General features: G+C 41.0%; 1 protein-coding gene across 1 annotated transcript in view; it reads right to left on the bottom strand.

The window, feature by feature from the left end:
- PIWIL1 (piwi like RNA-mediated gene silencing 1) overlaps positions 1-14,445 on the bottom strand; it is a 331,463-nt gene that overhangs the window by 236,393 nt on the left and 80,625 nt on the right. The window contains exons 4-6 of the mRNA XM_053699780.1: positions 11,674-11,746; positions 11,340-11,540; positions 10,743-10,846 (exon numbers count right to left, since the gene is read on the bottom strand). Coding sequence (XP_053555755.1) covers positions 10,743-10,846; positions 11,340-11,540; positions 11,674-11,746 — 378 coding nt within the window. The remainder of the gene's footprint in view (positions 1-10,742; positions 10,847-11,339; positions 11,541-11,673; positions 11,747-14,445) is intronic.

Genomic DNA, 14,445 nt, shown 5'->3' with positions numbered 1-14,445 from the left:
GCTTTTTGACCTCTCCTTTTACCTGAATAAACAACAAACAAGGAAGATGTTTGTCTAAAATCCTTTGTAGCATCTAAATAGAATTTTAGAGCGCGAACAACATCCAAATTGTGCAACAAACGTTCCTTCTTTGAAACTGGTTTCGGACACAGAGAAGGCACGATAATCTCCTGGTTAATGTTTTTGTTAGAAACAACTTTCGGAAGAAAACCAGGTTTAGTACGTAAAACCACCTTATCTGCATGGAACACCAGATAAGGAGGGGAACACTGCAGAGCAGATAATTCTGAAACTCTTCTAGCAGAAGAAATTGCAACTAAAAACAAAACTTTCCAAGATAATAACTTAATATCAACGGAATGTAAGGGTTCAAACGGAACCCCCTGAAGAACTGAAAGAACTAAATTGAGACTCCAAGGAGGAGTCAAAGGTTTGTAAACAGGCTTAATTCTAACCAAAGCCTGAACAAAGGCTTGAACATCTGGCACAGCTGCCAGCTTTTTGTGAAGTAACACCGACAAGGCAGAAATCTGTCCCTTCAGGGAACTTGCCGATAATCCTTTTTCCAATCCTTCTTGAAGGAAGGATAGAATCCTAGGAATCTTAACCTTGTCCCAAGGGAATCCTTTAGATTCACACCAACAGATATATTTTTTCCAAATTTTGTGGTAAATCTTTCTAGTTACAGGCTTTCTGGCCTGAACAAGAGTATCGATAACAGAATCTGAGAAACCTCGCTTCGATAAAATCAAGCGTTCAATCTCCAGGCAGTCAGCTGGAGTGAAACCAGATTCGGATGTTCGAACGGACCCTGAACAAGAAGGTCTCGTCTCAAAGGTAGCTTCCAAGGTGGAGCCGATGACATATTCACCAGATCTGCATACCAAGTCCTGCGTGGCCACGCAGGAGCTATCAAGATCACCGACGCCCTCTCCTGATTGATCCTGGCTACCAGCCTGGGAATGAGAGGAAACGGCGGAAACACATAAGCTAGTTTGAAGGTCCAAGGTGCTACTAGTGCATCCACTAGAGCCGCCTTGGGATCCCTGGATCTGGACCCGTAACAGGGAACTTTGAAGTTCTGACGAGAGGCCATTAGATCCATGTCTGGAATGCCCCACAGCTGAGTGACTAGGGCAAAGATTTCCGGATGGAGTTCCCACTCCCCCGGATGCAATGTCTGACGACTCAGAAAATCCGCTTCCCAATTTTCCACTCCCGGGATGTGGATAGCAGACAGGTGGCAGGAGTGAGACTCCGCCCATAGAATAATCTTGGTCACTTCCTCCATCGCTAGGGAACTCCTTGTTCCCCCCTGATGGTTGATGTACGCAACAGTCGTCATGTTGTCTGATTGAAATCGTATGAACTTGGTCCTTGCTAGCTGAGGCCAAGCCTTGAGAGCATTGAATATCGCTCTCAGTTCCAGAATATTTATCGGTAGAAGAGATTCTTCCCGAGACCAAAGACCCTGAGCTTTCAGGGATCCCCAGACCGCGCCCCAGCCCGTCAGACTGGCGTCGGTCGTGACAATGACCCACTCTGGTCTGCGGAATGTCATCCCTTGTGACAGGTTGTCCAGGGACAGCCACCAACGGAGTGAGTCTCTGGTCCTCTGATTTACTTGTATCTTTGGAGACAAGTCTGTATAGTCCCCATTCCACTGACTGAGCATGCACAGTTGTAATGGTCTTAGATGAATGCGCGCAAAAGGAACTATGTCCATTGCCGCTACCATCAACCCGATCACTTCCATGCACTGAGCTACGGAAGGAAGAGGAACGGAATGAAGAATCCGACAAGAGTCCAGAAGCTTTGTTATTCTGGCCTCTGTTAGAAAAATCCTCATTTCTGAGGAATCTATAATTGTTCCCAAGAAGGGAACCCTTGTTGACGGGGATAGAGAACTCTTTTCCACGTTCACTTTCCAGCCGTGAGATCTGAGAAAGGCCAGGACGATGTCCGTGTGAGCCTTTGCTCGAGGGAGGGACGACGCTTGAATCAGAATGTCGTCCAGGTAGGGTACTACTGCAATGCCCCTTGGTCTTAGCACCGCTAGAAGGGACCCTAGTACCTTTGTGAAAATCCTTGGAGCAGTGGCTAATCCGAAAGGAAGCGCCACGAACTGGTAATGTTTGTCCAGGAATGCAAACCTTAGGAACCGATGATGTTCCTTGTGGATAGGAATATGTAGATACGCATCCTTTAGATCCACCGTGGTCATGAATTGACCTTCCTGGATGGAAGGAAGGATAGTTCGAATGGTTTCCATCTTGAACGATGGGACCTTGAGAAATTTGTTTAAGATCTTGAGATCTAGGATTGGTCTGAACGTTCCCTCTTTTTTGGGAACTATGAACAGATTGGAGTAGAACCCCATCCCTTGTTCTCTTAATGGAACAGGATGAATCACTCCCATTTTTAACAGGTCTTCTACACAATGTAAGAACGCCTGTCTTTTTATGTGGTCTGAAGACAACTGAGACCTGTGGAACCTCCCCCTTGGGGGAAGTCCCTTGAATTCCAGAAGATAACCCTGGGAGACTATTTCTAGCGCCCAAGGATCCAGAACATCTCTTGCCCAAGCCTGAGCGAAGAGAGAGAGTCTGCCCCCCACCAGATCCGGTCCCGGATCGGGGGCCAATATTTCATGCTGTCTTGGTAGCAGTGGCAGGTTTCTTGGCCTGCTTTCCCTTGTTCCAGCCTTGCATTGGTCTCCAAGCTGGCTTGGCCTGAGAAGTATTACCCTCTTGCTTAGAGGACGTAGCACCTTGGGCTGGTCCGTTTTTACGAAAGGGACGAAAATTAGGTCTATTTTTTGCCTTGAAAGGCCGATCCTGAGGAAGGGCGTGGCCCTTACCCCCAGTGATATCAGAGATAATCTCTTTCAAGTCAGGACCAAACAGCGTTTTCCCCTTGAAAGGAATGTTTAGTAGCTTGTTCTTGGAAGACGCATCAGCCGACCAAGATTTCAACCAAAGCGCTCTGCGCGCCACAATAGCAAACCCAGAATTCTTAGCCGCTAACTTAGCCAATTGCAAAGAGGCGTCTAGAGTGAAAGAATTAGCCAATTTGAGAGCATTGATTCTGTCCATAATCTCCTCATAAGGAGGAGAGTCACTATCGAGCACCTTAATCAGTTCATCAAACCAGAAATATGCGGCTGTAGTGACAGGGACAATGCATGAAATGGGTTGTAGAAGGTAACCCTGCTGAACAAACATCTTTTTAAGCAAACCTTCTAATTTTTTATCCATAGGATCTTTGAAAGCACAACTATCCTCTATGGGAATAGTGGTGCGTTTGTTTAAAGTAGAAACCGCTCCCTCGACCTTGGGGACTGACTGCCATAAGTCCTTTCTGGGGTCGACCATAGGAAACAATTTTTTAAATATGGGGGGAGGGACGAAAGGAATACCGGGCCTTTCCCATTCTTTATTAACAATGTCCGCCACCCGCTTGGGTATAGGAAAAGCTTCTGGGAGCCCCGGCACCTCTAGGAACTTGTCCATTTTACATAGTTTCTCTGGGATGACCAAATTTTCACAATCATCCAGAGTGGATAATACCTCCTTAAGCAAAATGCGGAGATGTTCCAATTTAAATTTAAATGTAATCACATCAGATTCAGCCTGCTGAGAAATGTTCCCTAAATCAGTAATTTCTCCCTCAGACAAAACCTCCCTGGCCCCCTCAGATTGGGTTAGGGGCCCTTCAGAGATATTAATATCAGCGTCGTCATGCTCTTCAGTAACTAAAACAGAGCATCCACGCTTACGCTGACAAGGGTTCATTTTGGCTAAAATGTTTTTGACAGAATTATCCATTACAGCCGTTAATTGTTGCATAGTAAGGAGTATTGGCGCGCTAGATGTACTAGGGGCCTCCTGAGTGGGCAAGACTCGTGTAGACGAAGGAGGGAATGATGCAGTACCATGCTTACTCCCCTCACTTGAGGAATCATCTTGGGCATCATTGTCATTATCACATAAATCACATTTATTTAAATGAATAGGAATTCTGGCTTCCCCACATTCAGAACACAGTCTATCTGGTAGTTCAGACATGTTAAACAGGCATAAACTTGATAAGAAAGTACAAAAAACGTTTTGAAATAAAACCGTTACTGTCACTTTAAATTTTAAACTGAACACACTTTATTACTGCAATTGCGAAAAAACATGAAGGAATTGTTCAAAATTCACCAAACTTTCACCACAGTGTCTTAAAGCCTTGAAAATATTGCACACCAATTTTGGAAGCTTTAACCCTTAAAATAACGGAACCGGAGCCGTTTGAAGCTTTAACCCCTTTACAGTCCCTGGTATCTGCTTTGCTGAGACCCAACCAAACCCAAAGGGGAATACGATACCAAATGACGCCTTCAGAAGTCTTTTATAAGTATCAGAGCTCCTCTCACATGCGACTGCATGCCATGCCTCTCAAAAACAAGTGCGCAACACCGGCGCGAAAATGAGACTCTGCCTATGCTTTGGGAAAGCCCCTAAAGAATAAGGTGTCTAAAACAGTGCCTGCCGATATTATTATATCAAAATACCCAGAATAAATGATTCCTCAAGGCTAAATAAGTGTTAATATCAATCGATTTAGCCCAAAAAAAGTCTACAGTCTAAATAAGCCCTTGTGAAGCCCTTATTTACAATCGTAATAAACATGGCTTACCGGATCCCATAGGGAAAATGACAGCTTCCAGCATTACATCGTCTTGTTAGAATGTGTCATACCTCAAGCAGCAAAGGACTGCAAACTGTTCCCCCAACTGAAGTTAATTGCTCTCAACAGTCCTGTGTGGAACAGCCATGGATTTTAGTTACTGTTGCTAAAATCATTTTCCTCATACAAACAGAATTCTTCATCTCTTTTCTGTTTCTGAGTAAATAGTACGTACCAGCACTATTTGAAAATAACAAACTCTTGATTGAATAATGAAAAACTACAGTTAAACACTAAAAAACTCTAAGCCATCTCCGTGGAGATGTTGCCTGTACAACGGCAAAGAGAATGACTGGGGTAGGCGGAGCCTAGGAGGGATCATGTGACCAGCTTTGCTGGGCTCTTTGCCATTTCCTGTTGGGGAAGAGAATATCCCACAAGTAAGGATGACGCCGTGGACCGGACACACCTATGTTGGAGAAAAACCTCTGGAATAACCACAGGAGGTTTATAAACAGAATTTAAACGTTTACTAGTTTTAATATCAAGAGGACCAGTTTCCTTCATATCCAATGTAATCAACACTTCTTTAAACAAAGAACAAATATACTCCATTTTAAATAAATAAGAAGATTTGTCCGTGTCAATATCTGAGGCAGAATCTTCTGAACCAGATAGATCCACATCAGAAAAGGATAAATCAGCATGTTGCCGGTCATTTGAAATTTCATCAACTTTATAAGAATTTTTAAAAGACCTTTTACGTTTATTAATAGGTGGAATGGCAGACAAAGCCGCCTGAATAGAATCAGAAATAAATTATTTTACATTTACAGGTATATCGTGTGCATTAGATGTTGAGGCAACAGCAACAGGTAATGAACTACTACTGATGGATACATTCTCTGCATGTAAAAGTTTATCATGACAACTATTACAAACCACAGCAGGAGATTTAACCTCCACAAGTTTACAACAAATGCACTTAGCTTTGGTACAACTGTTATCAGGCAGCAGGGTTCCAACAGTGATTTCTGAGACAGGATCAGATTGAGACATCTTGCAAATGTAAGAGAAAAAAAACAACATATAAAGCAAAATTATCAATTTCCTTATATGGCAGTTTCAGGAATGGGGAAAAATGCAAACAGCATAGCCTTCTGATAGAGAAAAAGAAAAATGTATGCTTACCTGATAAATGTATTTCTTCTTTGACACAATGAGTCCACGGATCATCTTAGTTACTAATGGGATATTCACCTCCTGGTCAGCAGGAAGAGGCAAAGAGCACCACAGCAGAGCTGTTAAATAGCTCCTCCCTTCCCTCCCACTCCAGTCATTTGAACAAAGTTAGGAAGAGAAAGGAAAAGCCAAGGTGCAGAGGTGTCTGAAGTTTACATAACCCACAACCTGTCTACAAGAACAGGACGGGCCGTGGACTCATCGTGTCAAAAAAGAAATACATTTATCAGGTAAGCATACATTTTCTTTTCTTTTCTAAGACACAATGAGTCCACGGATCCTCTTAATTACTAAAGGAATTTAATACCCAAGCTAGAGTACACAGATGATACGGGAGGTACAAGACATGGAACCTAAACGGAAGGCACCACTGCTTGAAGAACCTTTCTCCTAAAAACAGCCTCAGCCGAGGCAAAAATGTCAAATTTGTAGATTTTTGAAAAAGTGTGAAGAAAGGACCAAGTTGCAGCCTTGCAAATCTGTTCCACAGAAGCTTCATTTGGAACTAGGGCTGTTGCTTCCATGAGGAAGCAACAGCCCTAGTGGAATGAGCCGTAACACTCTCGGGAGGCTGTTGTCCAGCAGTTTTTCTATGCAAAACATACGATACTCTTCAGCCAAAAAGAAAGAGAAGTAGCCGTATCTTTCTGACCCTTGCGTTTTCCTGAGAAAACCACAAACAAAGAAGACGACTGGCTAAAGTCCTTAGTCGCCTGCAGGTAAAACTTTAATGCACAGACCATGTCCAAATTGTACAGAAGTCTTTCCTTCTGAGAAGGAGGATTAGGACACGAGGAAGGAACAACAATCTCCTGATTAATGTTCCGATCAGAAACAACCTTAGGAAGAAATCCTAATTTAGTACATAAAACTACCGTATCTGAGTGGAAAATAAGATAAGGAGACTCGCACTGCAATGCCGAGAGCTCTGACACTCTACGAGTAGAAGGAATAGCAGCAAGAAATACAATTTTCCAAAATAATCACTTAATATCTAAGGAATGCATAGGCTCAAACGGAGCTCCTTGAAAACTAAATTAAAACTCCATAGAGGAGTAACTGGCTTGAACACAGGCCTGATCCTGACCAAGGCCTGACAAAATGATTGTACATCTGGGACATCCACCAGACGTTTGTGTAACAAAATAGATAATGCTGAGATTTGACCCTCTAGGGAACTTGTCGATAAACTTTTCTCCAAACCTTCTTGGAGAAAAGACAAAATTCTAAGAATCCTAACTCCACTCCATGAGTAGCCCTTGGATTCATACCAATAGAGATATTTACGTCAAATCTTATGGTAAATCCTTCTAGATACAGGCTTACGAGCCTGAATCATGGTCTCTATGACCGAGTCAGAAAACCCCCGCTTGGATAAAATTAAGCATTCAACCTCTAAGCAGTCAGTGCAAAGAGGAAAGGGCCCTTGAAGTAGAAGGTCCTTCCTCAATGGAAGTTTCCAAGGTGGCAGAGATGCCATCTCCACCAGATCTGCATACCAAATCCTGTTAGGCAGGCCGGTGCCATAAGGATCACTGAGGCCCTCTCCTGTTTGATTCAAGCAATACCCTGAGGAAGAAGAGCAAATGGAGGAAATAGGAATGCTAGACTGAAGGTCCAAGGGAGTCCGGAACTGAAATATAACCAAACCGACAGAAGCTGTTGACAATCTAAAGCATAAACCGTTTCACTAACATAACGGCAAGGCTAGATTCCTCTCATACATATATCGCAAATGAGAGAAGTATGTACGCACTGTGCAGCACATAATACTCCCGCCACACAAGTCCCACCCATCATGGGCGTGTTCACACTAACAAACATGTTTGCCGACATCTTGGGTGACAAAAACTCTGTAGTAAACACCAACAGAGAAACACCCCACTGAGCCTAATCTCCTCTGTCCCCAGTGCCTGCCCATGCTGCCCTATATGATTCCTTTAAAATACTTTAGGAATATTATATAGCTTCTATGAAATAAAAGTGCCCAACCTTTTTCTGAGTTCTACTCTTCTAGCCCCAGAAAAAAATAAAGTGAGCACTTACCTTATAACTCTGCCAGGCAGCTCACAGGTATCCCTCACATAGACCAGTGGAACAACGGATAAAGACTGAGTTTTTAATCTACTCAGACTTCCAGAATTAGGCCAGCATAAGTGTATGGGAGGCGCAGTGAGAATTATGTCCCACAAGTTCTCATTGCTCTAAAGCCACCAATGCTCTACTGAAGAGACTGATATGGACTACGGCTACACCCTAGAACAAAGCAGCACAATCTTGTACCTACTTTAAAAATAATAAACTCTTGATTGAAGAATCTATTCTAACACCTCGCTTTACCTTTTTCCTATCACTAACGTAGGCAAAGAGAATGACTAGAGTGGGAGGGAAGGGAGGAGCTATTTAACAGCTCTGCTGCTCTTTGCCTCCTTCTGCTGACCAGGAGGTGAATATCCCATTAGTAATTAGGATGATCCGTGCACTCATCGTGTCTTAACCCTTTAAGTGCTAAGCACTTTCCCACCTGGGTGCTAATATTTTCTAAGGTTATTTTAATTTATTTAATTTTGGAAAAAACATTTTTTAACTTTTTTTTAGTTTTTACAGACCCTAAAGACTTACACAAGGTTAGGCGATTCCCTTTCCAACAGTGGGTCTTGGGGGTCTGTAGCTGCTTAGATGCCTGAGATACAGGCTTCTAAGCAGCATGCCCCCTCCTCCTATACTTAACATTGTTAAGTATAAATAAAGTTGCATGGTGACGTCACCGTGCATCACATGAAGCCCCGGCAATGCCTGTCACTCTACAGGCAACAATCGCCGGGTAGGAGCTGTTAGGAGACCCCAGATCTCCCTCAAGGTGGGGGAGTGCTCATGACGGCTCTGAGCCGTCATTAGCATCAGAGTGAGAAACTCTGTGACGGCTCAGAGTCGTCATTAGCACTCAAAGGGTTAAAAAAAGAAAGGGCAAGAGGCATATAAGAATAGGGTCTTAAAATAAATTAAAATATTTGGCGCCAAAAATATTTTTCGGCGCCAAAAAACGTCTGGAAATGACACTCGCGTTACAGAGGACACAACCTTGTTAAGGACTTGGCGTCGACTAAGATGCTGTAAATGACGAATTTGCGTCAACGAACGTAACTTCGCGCCAAAAAAATCTGGTGCCAAGGATGACGCAATAAACTTTGGCATTTTGCGCCCTCGCGAGCCTAATTCTGCCCGTGAATTTAAAAGACAGTCAATTGAAAAAGAGACTTTACCCCAGGTAAGCGAACGAAAGAGGCCCCTAGAACAATATCTGCAAAAGGAAATATACTGAAAACCTGAATCATGGCAAATATAAGTACAATACATATATTTAGAACTTTATATAAATACATAAAGTGCCAAACCATAGCTGAGAGTGTCTTAAGTAATGAAAACATACTTACCAAAAGACAGCCATCCACATATAGCAGATAGCCAAACCAGTACTGAAACGATTATCAATAGAGGTAATGGAATATGAGAGTATATTGTCGATCTAAATAGGGAGGTAGGAGATGAATCTCTTTGACCGATAACAGAGAACGTAAGAAATAGATCTCCTGTGAGGAAAAACATTGCATTCAATAGGTGATACTCCCTTCACATCCCTCTGACATTCACTGTACTCTGAGAGGAATCAGGCTTCAAAATGCTGAGAAGTGCATATCAACGTAGAAATCTTAGCACAAACTTACTTCACCACCTCCATAGGGAGCAAAGTTTGTAAAACTGAATTGTGGGTGTGGTGAGGGGTGTATTTATAGGCATTTTGAGGTTTGGGAGACTTTGCCACTCCTGGTAGGATTGTATATCCCCATACTTCACTAGCTCATGGACTCTTGCCAATTACATGAAATAAAGCAGACTACCACCTTCCAAATGAGGGGGCACTTGCCCCTACAAAGAACCTGATTGTGAGATATGAGCATGCAAAACCCTTCCACCAATCACTTTGGCTTACACTTCATAAATTCCTGTGGTAACCACATGCGCAGGTGGTGAAATCACACTGCCTACCAGGAAGAAGAAGCAATGGGAAAGGAGACTTAAGTCATCTTTCCCCTCTCCAGTGCAGGGGGTCTCCAGGATCGGATATGAAGGGGAACTCCAGGATGACACACAGCAGTCATTCGCATGAGGGAGTGGATGTGCATGACGACAATAGGTCGTCATGCGCATCAAAGGGTTTAAATACACATAAGGTTAGGAACTTTGTTAAAATATTGAAGGGATAGAAAACACCAAAATGTTCTTTCATTATTTGGATAGAACAAACAATTTTAAACAACTTACCAATTTACTTATATTATCAAATGTGCTTAACTCTCTTGTTATCCTTTGCTGAAGCAACAACAATGCCCTACTGGCAGCTAGCTAACCACATCCAGTTAGTCAATCAATAGAGACAAATGAATGCAGGCAACAATCAGCAGCCAGCTACCACTAGTGTAAGATATGTGTATTCTTTTTCAACAACGGATACCAAAAGAATGAAGCTGTGAATAAAATAAAATTAAAGGAAGTCCTCAGAAGACAATTAGGTGGCAGGTAGAAATATACTGTACAAATCTTTTTTTTTTAATGCATACATAAACATACAAAGAGTTACTTTGCCTTTATTCAAACCAAGTTCTAGAAATAGAATGAAATACTTTTTAAATGTTGTAATTATAGGTTAAATTTCCACTAACAATTTAATATTTTTTTTTTAAAAAGTTTATAAATTACACAAAATCTTTGGTATGTTTTCATTTTATTAATGTTTGAATTTTTGATTAGACAAAAAAAAAGTGTACCGTGTCATTAAAGGATTTGAGCTAGCAACAAATCCGGCAATAGACTTTCGACCAGCAGTGGTGTCGTGATAACAATCAATGCCAACAATCATAATTTCCTTCAACTAAATAAATGAGAAGAAAAAGAAATTAAAATAAGCACAGTTACATTATTGTTATTTCTTTAAACAATCCACAACACTTACTTTTAAAACAGACATCAAATGACATTTATCCACTGTATGTTAATTTTTTTTTTTTAAAAGGGCCATTACAGTTGAAAAATGCCATGCTTTAATTTGTTATCGACCCTGCAATACTGTGTGTTTAATTTAACCCCTGCAATGTGGTTAAACACACTGTAGAAATATTGCTCCAGACTCACGGTGCACTGTTGGTCGCAATTGGAAAATGGTGCTGAATCAGCAGCGCTAGTTGTACATCTGAGTTGTGCAACTAGCACTGCTGATTGGATGGAGTGGTATTTCTACTGTGTTAAACCCCATTGCAGGTGAATAGAGCATGTAATTTTAAATTATAATGGCCCTTTAAGTTAATTCCAATAATAATAATAATAAAAAAACAACAAATATTAAAATGTGTCAAAATTAAACTTACAGGTATTTCCACACGCCAGAGTTCTCCACCCATTTTAACATTCATTTGTAAAGCAATTTTTGTCACAATTGAAAGCACAGTTTGGGGTTTGCTAAGTGTCCTTGCGATTACACACTGACTTGGGATTGGGCAGTCAACGCAAAGGTATTTCTTTATTGAATCATATTTATCTTTGCGATTACTGGACAAAACACAAACAACCTATATGAAAGAAAACAATTTTAGAATGTTGTTCACACAATTATATATATATATATATATATATATATATATATATATATATATATATATATATATATTTTATATTTGTCACACAAAGATTTTACACACATACCATCTGTGTATCTGATGTAATTTTTTGCTGCAAAACTTTTAAATATGCCTCTGTTCTGTCTTCTACTTCAACCCTTAAAAATAGAAAATAATTAATAACATAAAAATAAACCAATATAATAATCATATTTGAGAAAAGGATAGCAAAATCTTTATCCTTTGCCTTAACTGACCAAGGGGTGCCAACATTTAGAAGCACTCCTCTACTACTTTAAAAAAAAGTTTTCTTTAACAGTTGTTGAGGGCTTGATATGGGTGTTTAGTAAAATATCAGTCTTTATTTAACCCCTTAAGGACAAGGCCATTTTTCAATTTATTTCCCTTAAGGACCAGGGCTATTTTTGCATTTCTGCGGTGTTTGTGTTTAGCTGTAATTTTCCTCTTACTCATTTACTGTACTCACACATATTATATACAGTTTTTCTCGCCATTAAATGGACTTTCTAAAGATACCATTATTTTCATCATATCTTATAATTTACTATAAAAAAAATTATAAAATATGAGGAAAAAATTGAAAACACACACTTTTTCTAACTTTGACCTCCAAAATCTGTTACACATCTACAATCACCAAAAAACACCCATGCTAAATAGTTTCTAATTTTTGTCCTGAATTTAGAAATACCCAATGTTTACATGTTCTTTGCTTTTTTGCAAGTTATAGGGAAATAAATACAAGTAGCACTTTGCTATTTTCAAACCACTTTTTTTCAAAATTAGCGCTAGTTACATTGGGACACTGATATCTTTCAGGAATCCCTGAATATCCCTTGACAGGTATATATTTTTTTTTAGAAGACATCCCAAAGTATTGATCTAGGCCCATTTTGGTATATTTCATGCCACCATTTCACCGCTAAATGAGATCAAATAAAAAAGAAAAGTTCACTTTTTAGTAATTTTTTTCACAAACTTTAGGTTTCTCACTGAAATTATTTACAAACAGCTTGTGCAATTATGACACAAATGGTTGTAAATGCTTCTCTGGGATCCCCTTTGTTCAGAAATAACAGACATATATGGCTTTGGCGTTGCTTTTTGGTAATTAGAAGGCCGCTAAATACCGCTGCGCATCACACGTGAATTATGTCTAGCAGTGAAGGGGTTAATTAGGCAGCTTGTAGGGAGCTTGCAGGGTTAATTTTAGCTTTAATGTAGAGATCAGCCTCCCACCTGACACTTCACACCCCCTGATCCCTCCCAAACTGCTCTCTTCCCTCCCCCACCCCACAATTGTCCCCGCCATCTTAAGTACTGGCAGAAAGTCTGCCAGTACTAAAATAAAAGGTATTTAAAAAAAAAAAAAAAAAAGATGTGCAGGATCCCCCCTTAGCCCCCAACCTCCCTGTTCCCCCCCAAACAGCTCTCTAACCCTCCCCCTCTACCTTATTGCTTTTTTTTTTTTTTTAATATTATTGATATTTTCTGTAGTGTAGCTTTCCCCCATCCAAAGAGCAACCCCCACCCCCTCCCAGATCCCTTAGATGTATTTTTTAAAATAATTTGTGTCCCACTCTATCCCACTTATTTTTGTAAAATTTCTGTAGTGTAGCCGTTCCCACCCGCTCCCACCCCGTGCACGCGCCCGCCCCCCGTGCACGTGCCTCCGTGCGCGCCCCGACGGTCACGCCCCCCTCAACGTCATATGCCCCATCGATGGCCGCCCACCCGCCAATGATACCGGCCCTCGATGTCCGGTGCAGAGAGGGCCACAGAGTGGCTCTCTCTGCATCGGATGGCCAAGGGGTGTTATTGCAGGATGCTTTGTTGATAAGCTGGGATATAAGCTCATGAGTGTGTATGTGTCTACAGCACTATGTGGCAGCAGATTTGTAACAATGATAAACATTACATTAGCACTAAATGGCAGCACTATTTCCTGTCATGTAGTGCTTCAGGCACGTGCACGCTACCTACCTAGGTATCTCTTCAACAAAGAATAACATGAGAACGAAGCAAATTTTATAATAGAAGTAAATTTGAAATTTTTGAAAAATTGTTGTCTCTATCTAAATAATGAAAGATCTTTTTAGTTTTACTGTCCCTTCAACCCCTTAAGGACCAGGCATTTCAGACTAAAACTTCCCCAAAAGACAATCCAAAGTATTGATCTAGGCCCATTTTGGTATATTTTATGCCACTATTTCACCGCCAAATGCAATCAAATAATTAAAAAAAAAAAATCACTTTAGATTTCTCGCTGACATTTTTTTACAAAAAGCTTCTCTGGGATCCCCTTTGTTCAGAAATAGCAGACATATATGGCTTTGCCACTGCTTTTTGCTAATTAGAAGGCCGCTAATTGCAGCTGTGCACCACACTTATTATTTCCCAGCAGTGATGGGGTTAATTAGGTAGCTTGTAATGTTAATTTTAGCTTTAGAGAAGAGGTTAGCCTCCCACCTGACACTTCGCACCCCCTGATCCCTCTCAAACAGCTCTCTTCCCTCACCCCTACCGTGGTCATCCCATCTATAGTACTGGCAGACAGTTCGCACCCCCTGATCCCTCTCAAACAGCTCTCTTCCCTCACCCCTAACCTGGCCATCCCATCTATAGTACTGGTAGACAGTTTGCAGCTTTAAACATTTTTTTTTAAATTATTTTTTTATTATTATTAATATTTTCTGCAGTGTAGATTACCCCCTTACCTTCCCATCTCCCTGATCCCTCCCAAAAAGCTCTCTAATTCTCCCCCCTCTAACAAGATCCACCATCTTAGGTACTGGCAGCTGTCTGCTAGTGCCCAGTTTTCCAAATTTTGAACATT

The sequence above is a fragment of the Bombina bombina genome, chromosome 2, assembly GCF_027579735.1.
Source record: "Bombina bombina isolate aBomBom1 chromosome 2, aBomBom1.pri, whole genome shotgun sequence".
Lineage (NCBI taxonomy): Eukaryota > Metazoa > Chordata > Amphibia > Anura > Bombinatoridae > Bombina > Bombina bombina.
Note: the sequence above shows the minus strand (reverse complement) of the source record. Positions and strands in the feature narration are given on the sequence as shown.